Genomic DNA, 17,086 nt, shown 5'->3' on the forward strand with positions numbered 1-17,086 from the left:
CCTTATATCCGCTCACAAATGGACAGAGGCTCAGGCGTGCCCAGGACACCTAGAGGCTGCTGGGTTTGCATTTTCATGTGGCAGCGGTAATGACATTTCCTAGAAATAAAAAAAACCCTTAACTGTCTCCACTGCTACATTTCAGTGAGTACACGATAGGGATTTTCAGCTCGAGACATCTCCCTGGGAGCAAAACCGGCTCCCAGGACACATTTGGTTTCCCACGGGATCAAATAAAGAGCCGGGGATCACGTGCAGCAGGCGGCCGTAAGACGCCAAGAGCAGTCTCTCGTACACCTGGGTTCAAAGGCAAACGTAAGGTACGCTTATCGTGCGAAAGGCAGATCCCGTTTCACCTAGCCGTCGGGAGAATCTTCTTCGATTCCCCTTTCTTACAGTTGGAGCCGGTCCCTTAACGATACCTTCATCGGAGACCACTGCCACCAAGGGCACATTCCCGCCACGCTCCCCGACCGCAGATTACTGGATGATCTGCTGTATCTGTTGTCAACTGTAATCTATAGGTATTTATGTTTGAGGCAGTGTTAAAGCACTTCTCATTTGTACATTTTCCTAATTGGCTTAATATTTACGGTGGAATATTTCTGATCTGGGGAAAGCTCGGGTAAACTCAGGCATTATTTAGCAACGTGCTAATGAGGGCCGTCCAGTCTTGGAGGGGTGTGAAGTGAGTTATGGTGCTCAGAGTCTGAATCCAAGCCGGCCTGCTAGGGGGACGTCGCTAAAACATCTGAAGTAAAATCCAAGGTCCCCAAGCAGCTGTTGGGTTTGCAGAGCTGTGGCCACATAAACTTTATTGGCAGTAAACGTCGCCCCTGCACGCGGACGGCGTGCCTGTGTCCTCGCTCGCTGGGGATACTGTCCCCGCCTGGACGGGGAGGGCCGGCCGCTCTGACGGCTGGGGCCAGGGCATGCCCGCTGACAGGCGCACCACGATGACAGAAATTCACTCTGAGTTGCAATTAGTGGCACTGTCATTTTCGGGGGCTCCTGCCAATTAATTAAGCCTGTCAAACAGCAAAACCACAGCGCTCACATGATAATTTATATCGGAAGAGACGAGCCTCATGCAATGCAACGTCTTCCTCCACAAACAGGATTCTCCCTGAGAGCGCTGAAACAAATAAGACAAAATAAATAAAATAAAATAACCCAAAAGTGCGTGCGTCGTGGTGTTGGGGGGCGGGGGGGGGGGTGGTGGTGGTGCGCTGGGCACGGGGAAGAAGAAAGTTAAGCCGTCCTTGCTCTAATTGTTAACTCTGATCGCCGGAGTAGGAGACAGGCTGATTAAAACTCCAAACGAGCCCCCAGCTCCCTGAACCCTCTGCGTCCGTCCGGGATGATAGAATCAGAGGAGTTTATTCATACCATTAAGCCCCAGAGAACTTAATTGAAGGAAGAGCACAGCCCGGACCTTGACAAGCGGGAGGTCACAGTAATTGCTGCCGGACATATTTAACATTAAGATAATCAGGCCATTAATTACCCTTTGGATCATTAAATCAGCCAGTTGCAAAATGAAATTTCTGCCTCTATTACTCACTTGAGAGACCACAGGGGTGGCCTTTAATTTATCAGTGAGCCTGAGATACAAAGGCTGGGGTTGGGGGAGGGCAGGCGGGGAGGGGGCCGCGCGGTGGCGGTGGCGGCGGGGGCAGGGCATCAATCCGCCATGCTTGGTGATCGTGGCAAATTAACTAGGTAAGATAACCTCCGCTTCCAAAGGCAGAAGCTGGGGGTATGTAAATAGATGAGGGCAGACAGGGAGATCAGAGTCTGTGCACCACTTAGCAGGATAATAAAGGAAATCATCCTTGATTATCAGTGCTAATTTGGACACTGCCGGTAGCTTGTTATGCGTGTTCTGAGTAGCATTTAATTAATTCAATTGCTTGTTAATGAGGGAAGTGACATGTGGGGAGCAGATGCCACCCAAGTACAGATGGGTTCTGGTCATCACGGCAGAGTCCTTTCTCCCCCCCCCCCCCCCTTCCTCCCCCTGCCCATTTTTTTTTTTTTTAAAGAAAGAAAATAGGAAAAGGTGTCAAGCATAGAGGAACACTCAAAAGAGACAAAACACTGACCTCAGCGGGCCAAGAACTGTTGAAAAATAATAAGATGAGATAATCCTGGGGCTGTGCGGGGACTCGTGTTCCCTGAGGCCACATTTGGAACAGTGCATCTTTATGCCAGAAATTTGAGCTCGAGATTACTACATTGTGATCTTATGATCAAACCTAACGAGACAAAGACGTGGCCAAGTGGTACTGCTTTTAATATCTCAGAGTTAACGGTGGGGATCCAATTATTTTCAGTTTGGATACATTTCCCCTTTATCAATATCTCCGTGTGCATAAATAAGATGAAAGTCGTGTTCCCAAATCAAAAAGGACCGGAACTCGTGTCACTGGGCAGACTTGCTCCGTCTGGAAGTGTGCGGCCGGGCTCTCCCACGCAGATTTCTGACGTCCGGCCCCAAATCTTCCTCCCGAAGGTGGCATCTTTTTATAGGTTAAAGACAAGAGGGGAGTTGAGGCATGCAGGTGACAATGACAGAAGGAAAAAGAACGCTCAGAGAGGCAGCAGAGTGTATACTAAATCAGCAACGCGGCTCCCTTCCAAGTGGGATCAGAAGGAAGGGGGATTTCAGTTGGGGTTCAAGCTTCTCCCAAGGGCTCTTTATAGCACCGAAAACACACGTCCAGGCTCCTTTGATTTCCAAGACCGAATCGGCTGGCTCTCAGACCACTGTGTAAATAGGCTACCTGCCCCGGGATGCAAACGGCTACCGGTCCCTGCACACCCTCGCGGGCCAGATGCCTCGATGCTGAGACCCTAAGACGGGAGTCGGGAAGACAAACCAGGCAGCCGAGCAGAGTCCAGCTTCGGCCGCGAGGACCACGTCCCGGAGGGCTCCGCTCGGCCCTGCTAGGAAATTGCCGTCACTGCAGTCAACCCGGAAAGCTTCCAAAGTGGAACGGGGAATAGGAATAGAGAAGAAGGACACACCACAGTGAGGCAGAGTAGCCACCGCGTGGCCGGGGAGGGGAAGATGTCAGAGGTCTGCAGGGACGGACGCCGTCACCGCGTGCTGGCGAACATGGGAGCCCCAATTTCCTCCACGAACGCGCGAGGAATTTTGACGCTCAGGTCAGCAAGAGCACTGGACACGTGGGTTCCAAGCGGACCCGTTCCTGCTTTGCCCCATGCGCTCGTTTGCTCGTTTGTTCATTCACTCGAGAAACGTGCACTTGATGTCTCTGCCTCCGAGCCTATGATTCCTTGATTTGAAAGGGTCACCAAAGAGCTCCCTGACTTCGCCCGATGGTCACAACGTGCGTGCTAACACTGGGACCAGAGTCCTGCCTGGCTGCCGTAGGCCCCACACCCCAACCGCACACAACAACACAGCGTATGGTGCGATACGCAACTCGCACGCCAAGCGTCCCGGAGTCCTCGCCCCACAGACAGCCTACCGCTGCCCCTCCTTACGCCCCTAAAATCTAGTAAATTCCATCCACTGTCACCGCCGCTCTCCTACTTCAGCATCTGCACTTAAAATCAATATTTTAAGTGTGTGCTTAAATGATATCAATAGCAATTAGAGAGGGGAATTCTGATTCCACCCCAGATGTAGTTAATTGTCGTGGCATCGATATCCTCTACCCTGCTCCTTTCTCTGAATTAAACCTCCATTACCGGGGGGGGGGGGGGATGAAGGGCATCCTCTCCCCTCCTGAGACAATAAATTTAATATCGAATGCACTGGGAAAAAATGGCAGTTGTTGCAGAATCCATCCAAAAAGATTTTTTTTTTTTCTTCCTGGGAGTAATTAAAAGATGCTTTTCTTGACTAATGATTCCCCGGTTTAGGAAGGGGAAGTCAATACCGCTTCACCGCCGTCAGCTTCGATTGATCACAACGCTGCTCCAGCTTGAACGGCAGTTCTCAGGGCGGCTGAGAATCCCTGGAACCAATTACGAGCCGTCCAAAGCTGCCCTCATCAGGGGTGCAGGGACAGCGAGCAGAAGGCCAGCCAGCTGGTCAAAGGCGCCTGTTTTCCTAACTCACCCGCAGGCCTGGGTGACACCAGTACGAGGTGGTTTCGGGGAACCGGTTGTTTCTTTGCAGAAAGATGGGCTGTATTCTACTTCCTCACGGTCCTAACTGTGTGTGTGCGTGCGCGCCGTGTGTGTTTGGGGAAGAACGGCCCATTTCTAATTATATTCCACTGTCAGAATGAATCTTCTGAACAAGACGGAATGGACGGGGCTGCTTGGGAACGCAGCTGGGCCCTTTTCCAAAGAATTCCGAAGATTCTCTTTTCCAAAGAGATCCAAAGCTGGATCCATGGCACTTGGCCTTTCCTTGGATGGGAATAAAAATTTATTAAAGTATTTCTTTTTAGAAATTACCTTAGGGCCAGGTTAGAAGACCTCCCCCCTCCCCCCTGCTGTTTGGACTAACGATCACGGTCTCTGCAGAGACCACAGGTGGTGGGTGTCGGGGCGGGGGGGGGGGGGGGCACGTTTCCTTGTCCCGGGACGGCGGGATCCAGGCTCCATATCCACTCTCCTTTCACAGACCAAATTCCACGCGGAGATTCTAGCCCCAACTTTGCGTTTTTCCTTTCTATGTGAGGAAACTGCACGAGGCAGTGAAGATGGTGAGGGTTTGAATCATTGGTGCACCACTAATGCAAAGCTGTTTCTTTGTTTTTGACAGTGTGTATCTACGGCTTTCTAGGTATAACCCGCCGGGACCACAGCCTTCCAACTGGCCTCCCTGCCTCTTCTCCATCCTGTCCAACAACGTTGCTAGCTGCCTTTAGCACTCTTGGATCAGGCGGATCACACGTGAACCCATAAACCCTCACCCTCTGGCCACTCCGGAGGTGCTGTTATAATACACCCCAGCTCAAAGGCTCTCCCCAGTCTTTGCTCTGCTTTGGCCCCAACATCCCCCCTCCTCCTCATTTACCTGGTGGCCCAGCTCCATGGGTGGTGACTCCCCAGTTTCTGTACTCCCCCACAGGCCCTGACTTTGCCCAGGCCATGCTCATTCCCCCACACACCCCACCCCCCCCAGGCCTGGACGTCACCCCACATTTGAAAGTCCAGTTCAGGTGCCATTTCTCCAGTGAAACTTCCCTGGGACACATCGGCTATAGGAATCCCTCTATACTGTGAATTCTCCTGAGTCCTGGAACCCTCAGCTGCCCCCCCCCCGGAACATTCACAAATCACTGTAGGTGCGAAATCACCATTTATCGCTTCTTTTCTACAAGAAAGCGCTCGCTGAGTAACAGCTGAATATAAATTAAAAACAAAACTCCCTGGGAGAATTACTAAAGGCACGAAGAGACATTCAATTCTCAAAGCTGTTCATCCTGTTAGATATTCCAAAGCTCCCTTTGGAAACACCACGTTGCAACATCACCATCACCACAGCCTTAGAGAGAGGGCTGAAACTCAGCGGCTCTTAGCCAACAGCGAATGGGATCCAAGAAAAGCTGGGATTTTGCTGCAGTCACTTCGTATGTGAGAAAGGAAGACTATAAAGTGTGTCCAAAATATAAACATGGGATGTGTACAATGCTGGAGAGAAGAGAAAGTTATGCACTCAAGAACTTAACTCAAATATACAAATTAGAACAATCAAGTCCCTGTACGCACACAACCTTCACTTATGAATGAAGATGAAATTAATATAAAACACTTATCAGTTAAAAGTATCAACCCATATCTTTGAACACTCTAAACAGTAGCTAATTATGATAGATTTAGAAAAACAAACTTTTCCAATTCAGGGTATTACAAATAACATATCTGCTCCTTTTACACACAAACAATAAAATGCATGATTAATTTTTTTTCCAACTTATCTCAATGTTCTCTGCACTCCTACATTAAGCTCAATCTGATTTCCAATCATATTTCGCTTTTAGACCTAACTATCCCCTAAGGAAACCGTATCTATGAAAAAATAGATATTAACAATACATAAATTTGTCTTTTAAGAATGCTCCTACACGACGGCCTGCTAATTTCTATGTTAGCGTTAAACAGGTCAAGATAAAAAACTCAGAAAAGGGTACTGTTTCTTCAGTTTGTAGTTAAGCTGTCCCCGTAGGCACTGCGTGGTGGAGTTCACCCATGAGCAGCTCACCCAGCCAACTGAGGCAACACCAGACAAATACGCTTTGGGTGCTTCTTTCTCCCTTTGCCCCCCTCCCCACAGGACGCTTGACGTGAAGAGTAGGTTAATAACACACCAGCTTCATTCTCTAGAGTGAACCGAAGGTGGCACCACAAATTCATTTTTCAGCGTTCGCAAAACAAAGTCCACCGACGCTGCGCAAATTATTGTTGCTCAGCGGCAGAAACCGCCTTCTCACGCCTCAAGTGGGGCACAACCGCAGACCGCCATGGGCACTTGCACACGGTCTCATCCCCAGCAAAACAAGCCACAGGGCTTTAAAACGTGCTAATGAAGGGAGACCCCTTCTCTCCGTCCCTCTTTTCACACACCCGAGAGGCCAGAGCAGAAAGCGAGCCCCTTGCCCCTCCGTCAGAGGTGGAGACGTGACCCTGGACGCCTCCTCCTGGGGGCAGCCGCCCGCCAAGATGGAATGACCCACTCTCCTCGATGAAGCAGGCTTTCTCGGAAGACATGCCATTTTATCACCTCTTAGGTACATTAAATATGTATGTGTACTCAAAAACGGTTTATAATAGCTGTAAATGAAAAATGAGAAAATAAATGGGCTCAAAATAAATGCGTTTTTTACACTGCGTAACAATTAACATTAATGAGGACTCACCATACGTTATGCCGAACTTGGCTGATTAAATGTGTTAGAAATATATTTTAGGAAAATAAAATATATTTTGTTACTATAAACTCACTTATTGTGGGTGTGTGTATGTGTAGGAGGGGCGAGGGAAACCAACTGAGCAGATGCTTATCAAACATATAAGAATAACAACATTAAAGAATCAAAAATTCGTAATTAGTGTTAACAGCACAGCTTACACCTATTAGAAATGTATTAATTAAAGTGATATATTCATAAGGTCGGAAGCTTAATACATTTCTAAGAGGGAGAGAGGAATCCCCAAGGTGTAAAAACAAACATAAAAAATTAAGGAGTCTGAATTATCCACGTCTGCTGAACACCAATTTTAAACACAGACATTTCTATGCGGGCTCCTCACTATTCCTACAGGTTGCCAGGGCCATCCATGTTGAGCCTGTCGGTAAGCAGTAAGGTCATTTCCAGTTGTCTAACTGTTGCCAGAATGCCCTCGAGCCATACACCTTCCCACGTCCCTACCTTGTGGAGTCCAGCGAGGGCTTCGTCCGCCCCTGGCTGCTCTCCTCCCAGACGCTGTTGGCCAACTCATTCCCGATGGATGACATCACCTTGATGAGCTCGATGGGCCAGTCGTCGAGGTCCAGAGACCGGACTCGAGAAAGGTGGGTGCCTAGGTTCCGGTGGATCCCCGAGCACTCGATGCACATGAGGGCTCCCAGGTTCAAACTGGCCCAGTTAGGGTCTGTGGGAAGAGGAACAGGGGGTCAGACCGTCACCACTCATTCCAACCACCCTTAGGATCTCAGGAACAAAGAGGCCAGTTACTAGGCCTCACACCCAGCAGTCCCTCCCTGGAATCACGTGGCCTGGACATGCTCCCTGGCCAGGACTCCATAGGGTCTTAGGCATCTCAGAAGGTTTGATATGTTGGGGGCGCCTTTTAACAATCTGGCTTCGGCCAAAGCCTAGGGATTTTCCTACATGATAAAAACAGCTGCCGGCACTGATTTGGACAGAGAAATGCATTTCCCAGTCCCCCGACAGTAGCATTCTCGAGAGCGCAGATACACGTGGAAAAGAACCATACACGACTTGCATCTACTGTGGACGGCTGCTGACGGAAGGAAAGAGAGCACTCGAGAGCGCTACGGTATCCCTTGTAAACAACTACCTCAGCAACCACAGGCATATCTGAGTTCTCAATAGTCATAAGATGGACGCATTTGCAGATTTCAAAGACAAAAGGCAGGCAGGCACACTACAATGAAGACATGGTTTTCAGCGACCTTACATAAGGGGGACCACTGGAGTAACTCCAACTTTTCTACTACTGCTGGCAAGATGGTGGGCAGGGTCCACTGGTTAGGTGATGACCTCGCTGGATCAACCCTGACCTGCAGAGTGAATGGCAGCGCTTTAGGCTGTGACGATGCACCAAGGGCAACGAATGAGTTTAGGGGATACAGCTTGAACCCTTGAGCTGGGTCACTCCCAGTGTGAAACTGGCTGGCAGCACTGGAAGACTGAGGAGGCCGGCCCCAGGTTGGCTGCGTGCCAGATTCTAGAGCTGAGGCGGATTTGCAAATATGGCTCTCACCTTGACAGCCAATGGCTTTCACTACCGACAGAATCAAGTGAGGCTTAAGTCATCCAGGAATAATCGGTATTTACTCCAGGTCCCCTTGAAGAGTCGAGGGCCCTTGTACTCATTCACCAGAAATCAGCCAGCCATTTGTTTCGTATCTCATATACACCATGGAAAATGGTGATGGATACCATGGGGGGAGATGGAAGAGAAGAGAGGTCCGTGACTCAGAGACATTGCGGTCGGGAAGAGGAAACGTACGTCCCAACTAATGACAGCAATAGTCAACCATAAAAATAAACAGAGTAAGGAAATGCAGACTAAACACTGAAGGGTACAGTTAAAGAGTAAATGTACAGGCAGAGTGGGAAGGAAGAGGTTGGCCATAACAGGTGAAAGAAGGAGGGCTGCGTGGAGGAGGCCTGGCCTGGGCCTTGTGGGATGATCAGAGAGGAGGGTGGGGTGGGGAATGTTTTGCGGGACACCCCTGCTGCGTCTCTTCACAGCCCTACTTCTACACCCACAACCTCTGTGTCTGTACCTCTCGATCCCAAGCTGGCCTCTATCCCCACCTTTCTGCTGGAGCAGGGCAGCCAAAGTCACCAGGTCATGCAAAATCTGAAGGGCTGTGTTTAACCATCATTTCACTTGATCTCTGGTTAGCCCTCCTTACAACACTGCCTTCAGATGCCTTTTTGGTCGGTACCCTCCCTGGATCTTTCTAGCACTCGTCTGGCTCCCCATCTTGATTTCCTTCCCTACTTTTCCTCCTGAACCCGCCCCTTACTTCAGGGGGTCCTGTAGGCTTGTCTCTTGATTCTATGCTCTTTCCTAAGCCAACTCAATGCAACCCACAGATCTCGTTGTTACCCAATGGTTAACAACTATCCACAGATACCATCTGCCTCAGTGAACACAGATACGCTCCTCTCTCCGTGCTGCACATGTGATTACCGTCATACATTTCCACTTGGAAATCCTGCAGGGACCTCCCTGTCCACGTTTCACTGAACGTCGTCTCCTGCCAGGGGCAACCCCATCCCAGCAAGTGGCACCGGTTCACCACTTATTTCAGCCGGGATCCTGGGACTCGACCCTGATTCTCCATCGCTCCCACAGCCAGCCAACCACCAAGCACCTCAGTCTCTCGATGTCCGTCTCCTTCCTCCTGTCCCCGGTGCTCCCCACACGTGCCCCGTTTCACAGCACCTTCCCTGCGGAAGGGGTAGGGTCAGGGGCGCCAACCTCTTCCCGTTCGTGACCTCTCCGCATAGCTTGCCCCCGTGTGTAGTTTCAGATGGAGAGAACAGCCCAACGACAGCAAGGGACCTGTCCCCAGGGCTGGCGTGAGGCGGGGCGCACGTCCTAGGAAGCCATGAGGTTCCCGTGCCCACCTCCACCCATCACCGAGCACCGCTGGTGAATACTTTCACACACTGTCCCCACGGTCACCGCATGCCGCTCACCTGAGCCGTGGGAAGAGTCTCTCACCAGGTGCCACTGCCCGCCCCACCACCGCAACCATTCTCCAAGTTCTCCTATGGGCACAGGACCCCACCGCCCCCGACCCCCGGTTTAGAACTCAATGCACTGTCGCCTTGCCCTCCCCCATGAGCTTCAGAGGCCTCCCTGCTGTGGTGTCCCCGGAAGGAGGACAGCACGCACAGGACACAAGTCAACGACCGCACGCGGACCTCCGTGAAAGCTAGAGAATCAGAAATACCAAGGGCGGGAGGGGAGTGAAGCATGGCTGTGACCTGGGGTCACCTCAGTTAAGTCCAAGGGCTACAGGGACGTGGCCTTGTCTGAGCGCCCTGCCGCTGGGGCCAGAGGAAGGATGGCCTTGCCTCTGCTCCAACAGACGAGAACGACAGCTTAGCAGGCGTCAGCAGCTAAGCATCGCCAGCAGAACTGACCAGTCACACCCCCCGCACCTCCCGGGACGTGTTGGGGTGTCGCGGCCCTGGGCTGCCACTTTAGGCCTACAGGTGAGGCCACACGGCCTGGCAGCTCTGAATCGTCTCCTGTCTCCCCTTCCGGCCTCAGGGCCCTCCCTGTCCAGCGCAGGGACCCCCACGGGCCTGTCAGCACACGCCTTCCTGCCCTGTCTGCCCCTTGCAAGTGTCTCTTGCTCTCCAGGCTGTGGATGGAAATGAGGCTAATGAGGCCCGTCCCCGTGGGGCTGTCCGAGCGTTAAATGCTGTGAGGCGACCACACATGGAAACGCAGTGCTCCGTGTTGGCTAGAATTACGTTTATTCCTTCACAAATCCACCGCTGTTTCCATGCCAGGTTCGGGGGACAGAGCAGCAAACGGGACACAAACACTGCTGCAAACAGAAATGTGGGACTTGGGTTCTCCGGGGCAGACCGACAGTGAAAAAGCGGGAACAACACACACAAACACACAACGCGTTGGTAAGGGTGTGCCCCGAGAGAACCCCGCTAGGGAGCAGAAGAGGGAGCCGGATTCGCGTGTGTGATTTAAACCCAGGGGTGGTCAGGGAAGGCTTCTTTGAGGCGACATTTGGGCAAAGACCCAAGGATGTCAGGCTGACGGTTACGTAATTTGCAGTTCCTGTCTATGCCTGCAGGAAAGAGCAAGCGACAGAAGCCGGAGGTTGAATGTGCTCCTACTATAGGTTTTTCTGGGACATCTAGAGATGGGGGACTGGGGCTGGTGTCCCTTCCTGTGTGCAGGCCTGGGGTCCACAAAGATAAATGAGGCGGTCCCTGAGATCCAGGGGGACACGAGAGAGAAAGGCACTGACAACGTTAATACAACACGGCGGGAGGAGTTCACGCCAGTGATTTCCATCCAGGGCGTCGCAGACCAGCCAGGAGGGAGGGGTCAGCTCTGACCGAGTAGGCAGCAAGGCATCATGGATGAGGGGGCCTTGGGGCAGTGGAGGGGCTGAGCTGCCTCTACCAGCCTGTCCATGAAGGTCAGGCATGCTGGCGAGATCCACGCCAGGGCTCCAAGTTCTGGGGTTCTCAACGGCTCTCAGGGGTAAGACTTTCCTTAGCGTGTTCCCAGTGGACGGTTGGCAGCAGGGGTTCTAAACAAAGGCTTCCGCCATCCGATGAGTCCGGACCCTGTCTGACACTTAGCTTCACCGCAGGATTTCCCAGAAGCACAAACATCCTAAGGCCGCGGCTCCTCAAGAGGTGGATGCTGTGGGTTTCCAAACTCCCTCCACAGATGGGCACCCACTCTGGGAAACAGGGTTCCGGGGTCTACCAGCTGTGCGGACAGTGTCTCCACGCAGTCTGGCACATTCTCAGGAAGAACAAGTGGGTGGGGGTTTCCACAGCCCCAAATCCCAAGTGACACAGAAATCCCCAAGCCCTACGGGGACACAACTGAACTGGAGGTGGGGGGGGTACTGTGTTCACAAGCCAGGGGGGATCACCCAGAGAAGGGGATGTGGCATCTGGAGACCAACGTTCCTCCCACGTGACCACTGGACACAGTGGTCCTCCCACAACGTTCCTCCCACATGACCACGGGACACAGTGGTCCTACTACAACGTTCCTCTCACGTGACCGCTGGACACAGTGGACCTCCCACAACGTTCCTCCCACATTGACCATGGGACACAGTGGTCCTCCCACATGACCACGGGACACAGTGGTCCTCCCACAACGTTCCTCCCACATTGACCACGGGACACAGTGGTCCTCCCACAACGTTCCTCCCACATGACCACGGAACACCACTGGACCACTGGGCCCCACCCTCAGAGGGGACAATAAGTTGCCAATGGGGGGAACCCACATCCTCAAGTCCCTCTCAATCTTAAGACCCCTTTATAATTATAAAAACAATAAGCTCATTTAAAGAAACGTATAAAGAACAAAGAAAGAAAACTTTAGAACTATCACCCCCTTCCGTTACGGTCAACTCATTTTTTTGACCTGTGCATATTCACGTGCAAGAAAAAAGCTTTCTCTTGCTTTTGCGCACTTAACGATATCCATAAGTACTTTCTATTGAAAACAGTGCTTGGGGAGCCTGGGTGGCTCAGTCGGTCAAACATCGGCTCTCCATCTTGGCTCAGGTCATGATCTCACGATGTGTGAGACAGAGCCCCGCGCTGGGCTCTGCACTGACACCGTGGAACCTGCTTGGGATTCCCTCCTTCTCCCTCTCTCTCTCTGCTCCCTCTCCCATGCAAATGTGCTCTCTCAAAGTAAGCAACCGGACGTGGAAAAAAAAAATTCTTCATGTTGTGACAGTTCATTGTGTAGTCACCGTCATTGCTGGTGACGGAGGCTGTTGCCACCTCTGTCTCCAGCCACGCGGTGGAGGACAGGAGCGTGTGCCCTGCTCTCGCCTCTGCCCTGCTCCATCACAGGTGAGAGGGCAGCCGCTTTCCCTGGATTTGATCCTGTCCCTCTCCGAGGTGGGCGTCACATCTGCACCGGTACCCTCTCTGGCCACAGATCAAGCACCGTTGGCACTGACAGTCTTCCGTCCGGGTGGCCCGTGTCTCCTGCGGCCATCAGCACTGACCCACCGTTATCTCGAGAGCCAGGCCCTTTGCCAAAGCTCTGGGAGAAGGGACCCCAGCGGGGTGGGCCCCTTAGGGCGTCTCTGCCTTCAGACAACGGAGGGAACCAGGAGGCAACCCCCTGGGCACTGCTAGCTGATGGGACATGCCAGGCAGGGCCCGCTCTGTTCCTGCAGACTGGCACGGAGCCCCATGTCGGCCCTCTGTGACCAGCCACCCCCCAGCGAAGCTCCGTGCCAGCCCGCAGTGCCACAGGGGTGCCACTGGGCTGCGTGGAGGGGCTCGGCCACTTCCAGGGCTCCCAGAGAGGCACAGCCATGCTGTCGCCGATGGTACACAGTCCTGAAGGCGACTCGCCGGGGCGGATACGGACCTCTTCCTTTGCATCGTGGTTTGATAAGAACTTCTGGAAGTCAAAGGAGCTGACAGGCACAGCATGGCGAGACTAGAGCGGAGAACGCACAAAGCTACCTGGGACCAGAAACAGTCACTGTCTGTCTTGTCTCAATTTCTCTTTTCTCAACTAAAGAAAAAAAAAAAAAAAAAGAAAAGAAAAAAAAGAAAACAAAATGGAAAAGAAAGCCCTTTAGTCAGTAAGAACAATAAAAACCAGCCTCGGCTACATGCCAATGACAGTCCCCCGGGGCCCAGTCCCCAGGCCCCCCTTGAAGAGGGGATTATGGCATCAGTAGAACACAGGAGCCCAGACCCCGTGATGTCCAAGGAAGCCACAGTTGTGGTCTGGCAGGCCCGCCCCCTCCCGCCAGACCCCCTGGAAGCGTGAGAGATGACTTCTCAGCTCGGATGCTCAGGGCGCTGGGGGGTGTCCTGTGCGGTCCCCAGGAAGGCTCAGGCAGGGCCAGCTCCCTGGACAGGAGCCCGTGAGGAGCAAGCAGGCTCTCTCGGGCCGGCAGAGAGCTGCAACCTTAACAGCTTTTCTTCTCCAACACCCAGAAACAAGAGCCTTTTCTCACGTTTAACGTTTGACCTCGTACTCGCACACACCAAAACACAGACCACCCAGTGTGCAATTTCCTCCGCATCCGCGCTCACTTATAAAATAATCGAGACAACCCCCGTCACCAAGGACCCTACCGCTCAGAGACAAGTGGGGTCGATGTTCTGGAATGCATCCTTACAGATCTTTTCTGCCTAAATACCGAAAATGATTCACTGGGCTCTCCTTGACTCACTGCCTAAATACTTTTTCGTTTCCAGTACATTCCCAAGTGTCTCCATCTCCATTCGTGTATTTTTTACACGACTTGTTCAGGTTGCACATTATTTCACCGAGAAGACATCCCCACGAACGGTTCTTCCGGTTTTGCAGACGTGGGATGTTCTAACTTTTTGCTCTATAAAGAGCACTGTGTCGAACACCTTCGAAGCCAGGTCTTTGAGGCCCTTTGCTCATCCCCACGGGCTTGGCGCCTGGAGGGCACAGCTGGAGTGTGGGGCGGCCACTTGCTTACGGCTTTTTATGTACGATGCCAAACTGCCCTGTGGGAGTTTCACAGTTCATCATGAGGGTGTGGGTGGTGCACTTCCCAGCACTTTCACCAAAATCGGCTATTTTCGGACTTTCAGACGCCCCATTTCCTCCCCTGTACGTGGGGCCCACGGCAACACCAGCATTTACAGTCACAAGCATCACAGAAGACAGGTGCGGGCCTGGTGGAGACCAGACGTTTGCGGAATGGGATCCCGTGATCTCTTTTTCCTCTGCAACTGTCACACTCGGCCTCTCCTTGTTCCCTCTGTCCCTGAATATCTGCTTGGGTGGCGCCCCCCCCAACTCGGGTGGCGCCCCCCACCCCCGCACCAGCCTCCCTTCTCCCGCTGCTCTGTGTCTCACCCCCCACACCTTGGCACTTGAGTGACCTACCTGCTCTCAGAAAGGACTCTTGGCCTCCAATGCACCACATACCACGGAACCTGTGAGCCACGGAATCGGCCCTTTCCAAGGACTCTAGCTATATGGCAGAAGCAATCGTAGGTGCCTTTCCTAGCGGAGGTTCTAACAGCTTTCAGATTTTGTGCTTTTAGAATTCTAACTCTAAAGACTTTTTGATAACAACACACAGGTCAAATAACTACTCTCTTGGAACTTCCCAACACGTTTTGAAAGCAAAATTCAAAAATTCAAACAAAAGATGCTTCAAGGAAGTGCTTCAAGACCCTCTCTCACGTGGGGGCTGTGGACGCTGGCCTCAGGACCTTTCCCGTCCCTGCCTTGCAACACAGTGGCTGCTCAGGGCAGATGTGTCCCCCTTTTTTTTTTTCTCTAATTTTTTAAATCTATTTATTTTTGAGAGAGAGAGAAAGCGGGGGAGTAACAGAGAGAGAAGGAGACACAGGATCCAAAGCGGGCTCCGAGCCATCAGCACAGAGCCCGACGCGGGGCTCGAACCCACGATCAGTGAGATGATGACCCGAGCCGAAGCCGGACGCTCAACCGACTGAGCCCCCCAGGCGCCCCAAGCACGTCCCCTTTCCTTTGTGACAGCCCCGAGGTCGCGTCTGCTTGTTCTGTTCACGGGACCACCCCCCGCGGCAGCCTCTGCCTCCCTCCATGGCTCGATTCCAAGCCGCACGGCTCAGAACACATCTCACCTCTGCTCTCACACCGGGAAGGAGTTCCCAGTGTCTACGGATGAAGAAGAAAGGCTCCTACGTTCTCCACTCAGCACCCTCACCCCCCTCAGCTCCAACCAGCTTCCAACCCAGCAGCAGACATGCTGGTCGTAAACGTGTGAGCGCCACTCCGCTGCCTGTCCCACTGCTCCCCGGACATGACGACTCCTGCGGCCACCTGCTCACGTCCCACCGGCGCCCCGCGCTCCCTGCAAACCCCGGCTTCTGCACAGAGGCGGCTGGAGGTGCTGGGCGTCCGGAAACAGCCCTTCTCCGCGGTGGCGGGTTCTGTGGTCTCTGGGTCCCGCCTCGCCCACCGGGCTCGGGCTTGGGGATGGCCAGGACCGCATCACACGCCTGCGATTCCCAGGTGACACCACGGCTGGTGCCAAGGCCTCTCACCTTGTCTCACCTGTATTTCCCTCTCATCAAAACACACCTTCATGACACAAAACATGGCCGGAGAAAGTTCTACCGAATGCGCCCAGTGCTGTGCTGAGGGCTGGGGGTACAGAGAATTAGAAGTCGGTCTTTAACCTCAAGGATACAGATAACAAAATGACTTTCTCAGAGGGAAAAGCATATTCCGTACTGGACAGCAGGAAGCACGAAGTAAAACTGGGCTACCCCAAGGCACCAAGAAGTAATTATGAAGTCTGGGAGTTCAATCAGATGCTTTAGCGTATACTGAATTTAACATTGCAAAAAAAAAAAAAAAAAGAGAGAACTGTTTTGATGCCAAAATGATTTTGAAATTACAAAACAAAAAACCAAACTCCAGAAATCTCTGGGCGGGAATTAACAACGGACTGTATTTTTATGGAAAAGCAAACAAAGCATATGATGATTGATTAAGCAAAAGGTTAATTCCTGGGATTGGCACAGAAATCCGGGCGCGCGGCCAACCCGTGGCGTGGGGTGACTGCCGTTCCTCGGAATGCCGAGGCCTGAGGCCTAAGCGAGACCTGGAGTGCCATCAGTGGGGCTTCCGGGAGAAGGATATGGTGTTAAAGTAAAATCCAAGCGAGAATGTGTCAATTCCTTAAAAGCCCTTACGTGACACAATAACCCTCACACGGCAAACGACAGAAGCGGGGTTGCTGTGATGGGGGCTTTGCCGGACCATCCCGCCGCCCTCTGCCGGCCCCCCAGCCCCCCGCCCCGGCCCACACTTACTCTGGGTCTCGCAGTCCACACAGTGGGAGTTCCCTCGGATGTTTCGTATCGACTGCAAGGCCATGGCCTCACTCTGGCTCGTCAGTCGGGACTGTGCATGGAGGAAGACACACAAATGCAAGAGGTAAGAACCCGGGACACGTTTCCACGTCCGCTGGAGACGTCGGGGAAAAACCAAACCGTCTGTCAGCAGATACAGGATGAGGGCCACTTCGAGCCGTCCCTTCCTCTCCCGAGGTCTCTGGGCAAAAAGCGTAACTGATGGAGAAGGCTTCCTGCACCGGGTCAAGACCTAGCAGATGAGAGGACTCCACCGGAAAGGAGGACGGAGGGAAGTT

At 52.6% G+C, this 17,086-nt stretch overlaps 1 protein-coding gene across 6 annotated transcripts in view; it reads right to left on the reverse strand.

The window, feature by feature from the left end:
* AGAP1 (ArfGAP with GTPase domain, ankyrin repeat and PH domain 1) overlaps positions 1-17,086 on the reverse strand; it is a 552,490-nt gene that overhangs the window by 59,898 nt on the left and 475,506 nt on the right. For all 6 annotated transcript variants that reach the window (XM_049614622.1, XM_049614621.1, XM_049614620.1 and 3 more), the window contains 2 exons: positions 16,749-16,839; positions 7,359-7,581 (listed from right to left, as the gene is read on the reverse strand). In XM_049614622.1, the coding sequence (XP_049470579.1) occupies positions 7,359-7,581; positions 16,749-16,839 (314 nt within the window). The remainder of the gene's footprint in view (positions 1-7,358; positions 7,582-16,748; positions 16,840-17,086) is intronic.

The sequence above is a fragment of the Panthera uncia genome, assembly GCF_023721935.1.
Source record: "Panthera uncia isolate 11264 chromosome C1 unlocalized genomic scaffold, Puncia_PCG_1.0 HiC_scaffold_3, whole genome shotgun sequence".
In the NCBI taxonomy this organism is placed as follows: Eukaryota; Metazoa; Chordata; class Mammalia; order Carnivora; family Felidae; genus Panthera; species Panthera uncia.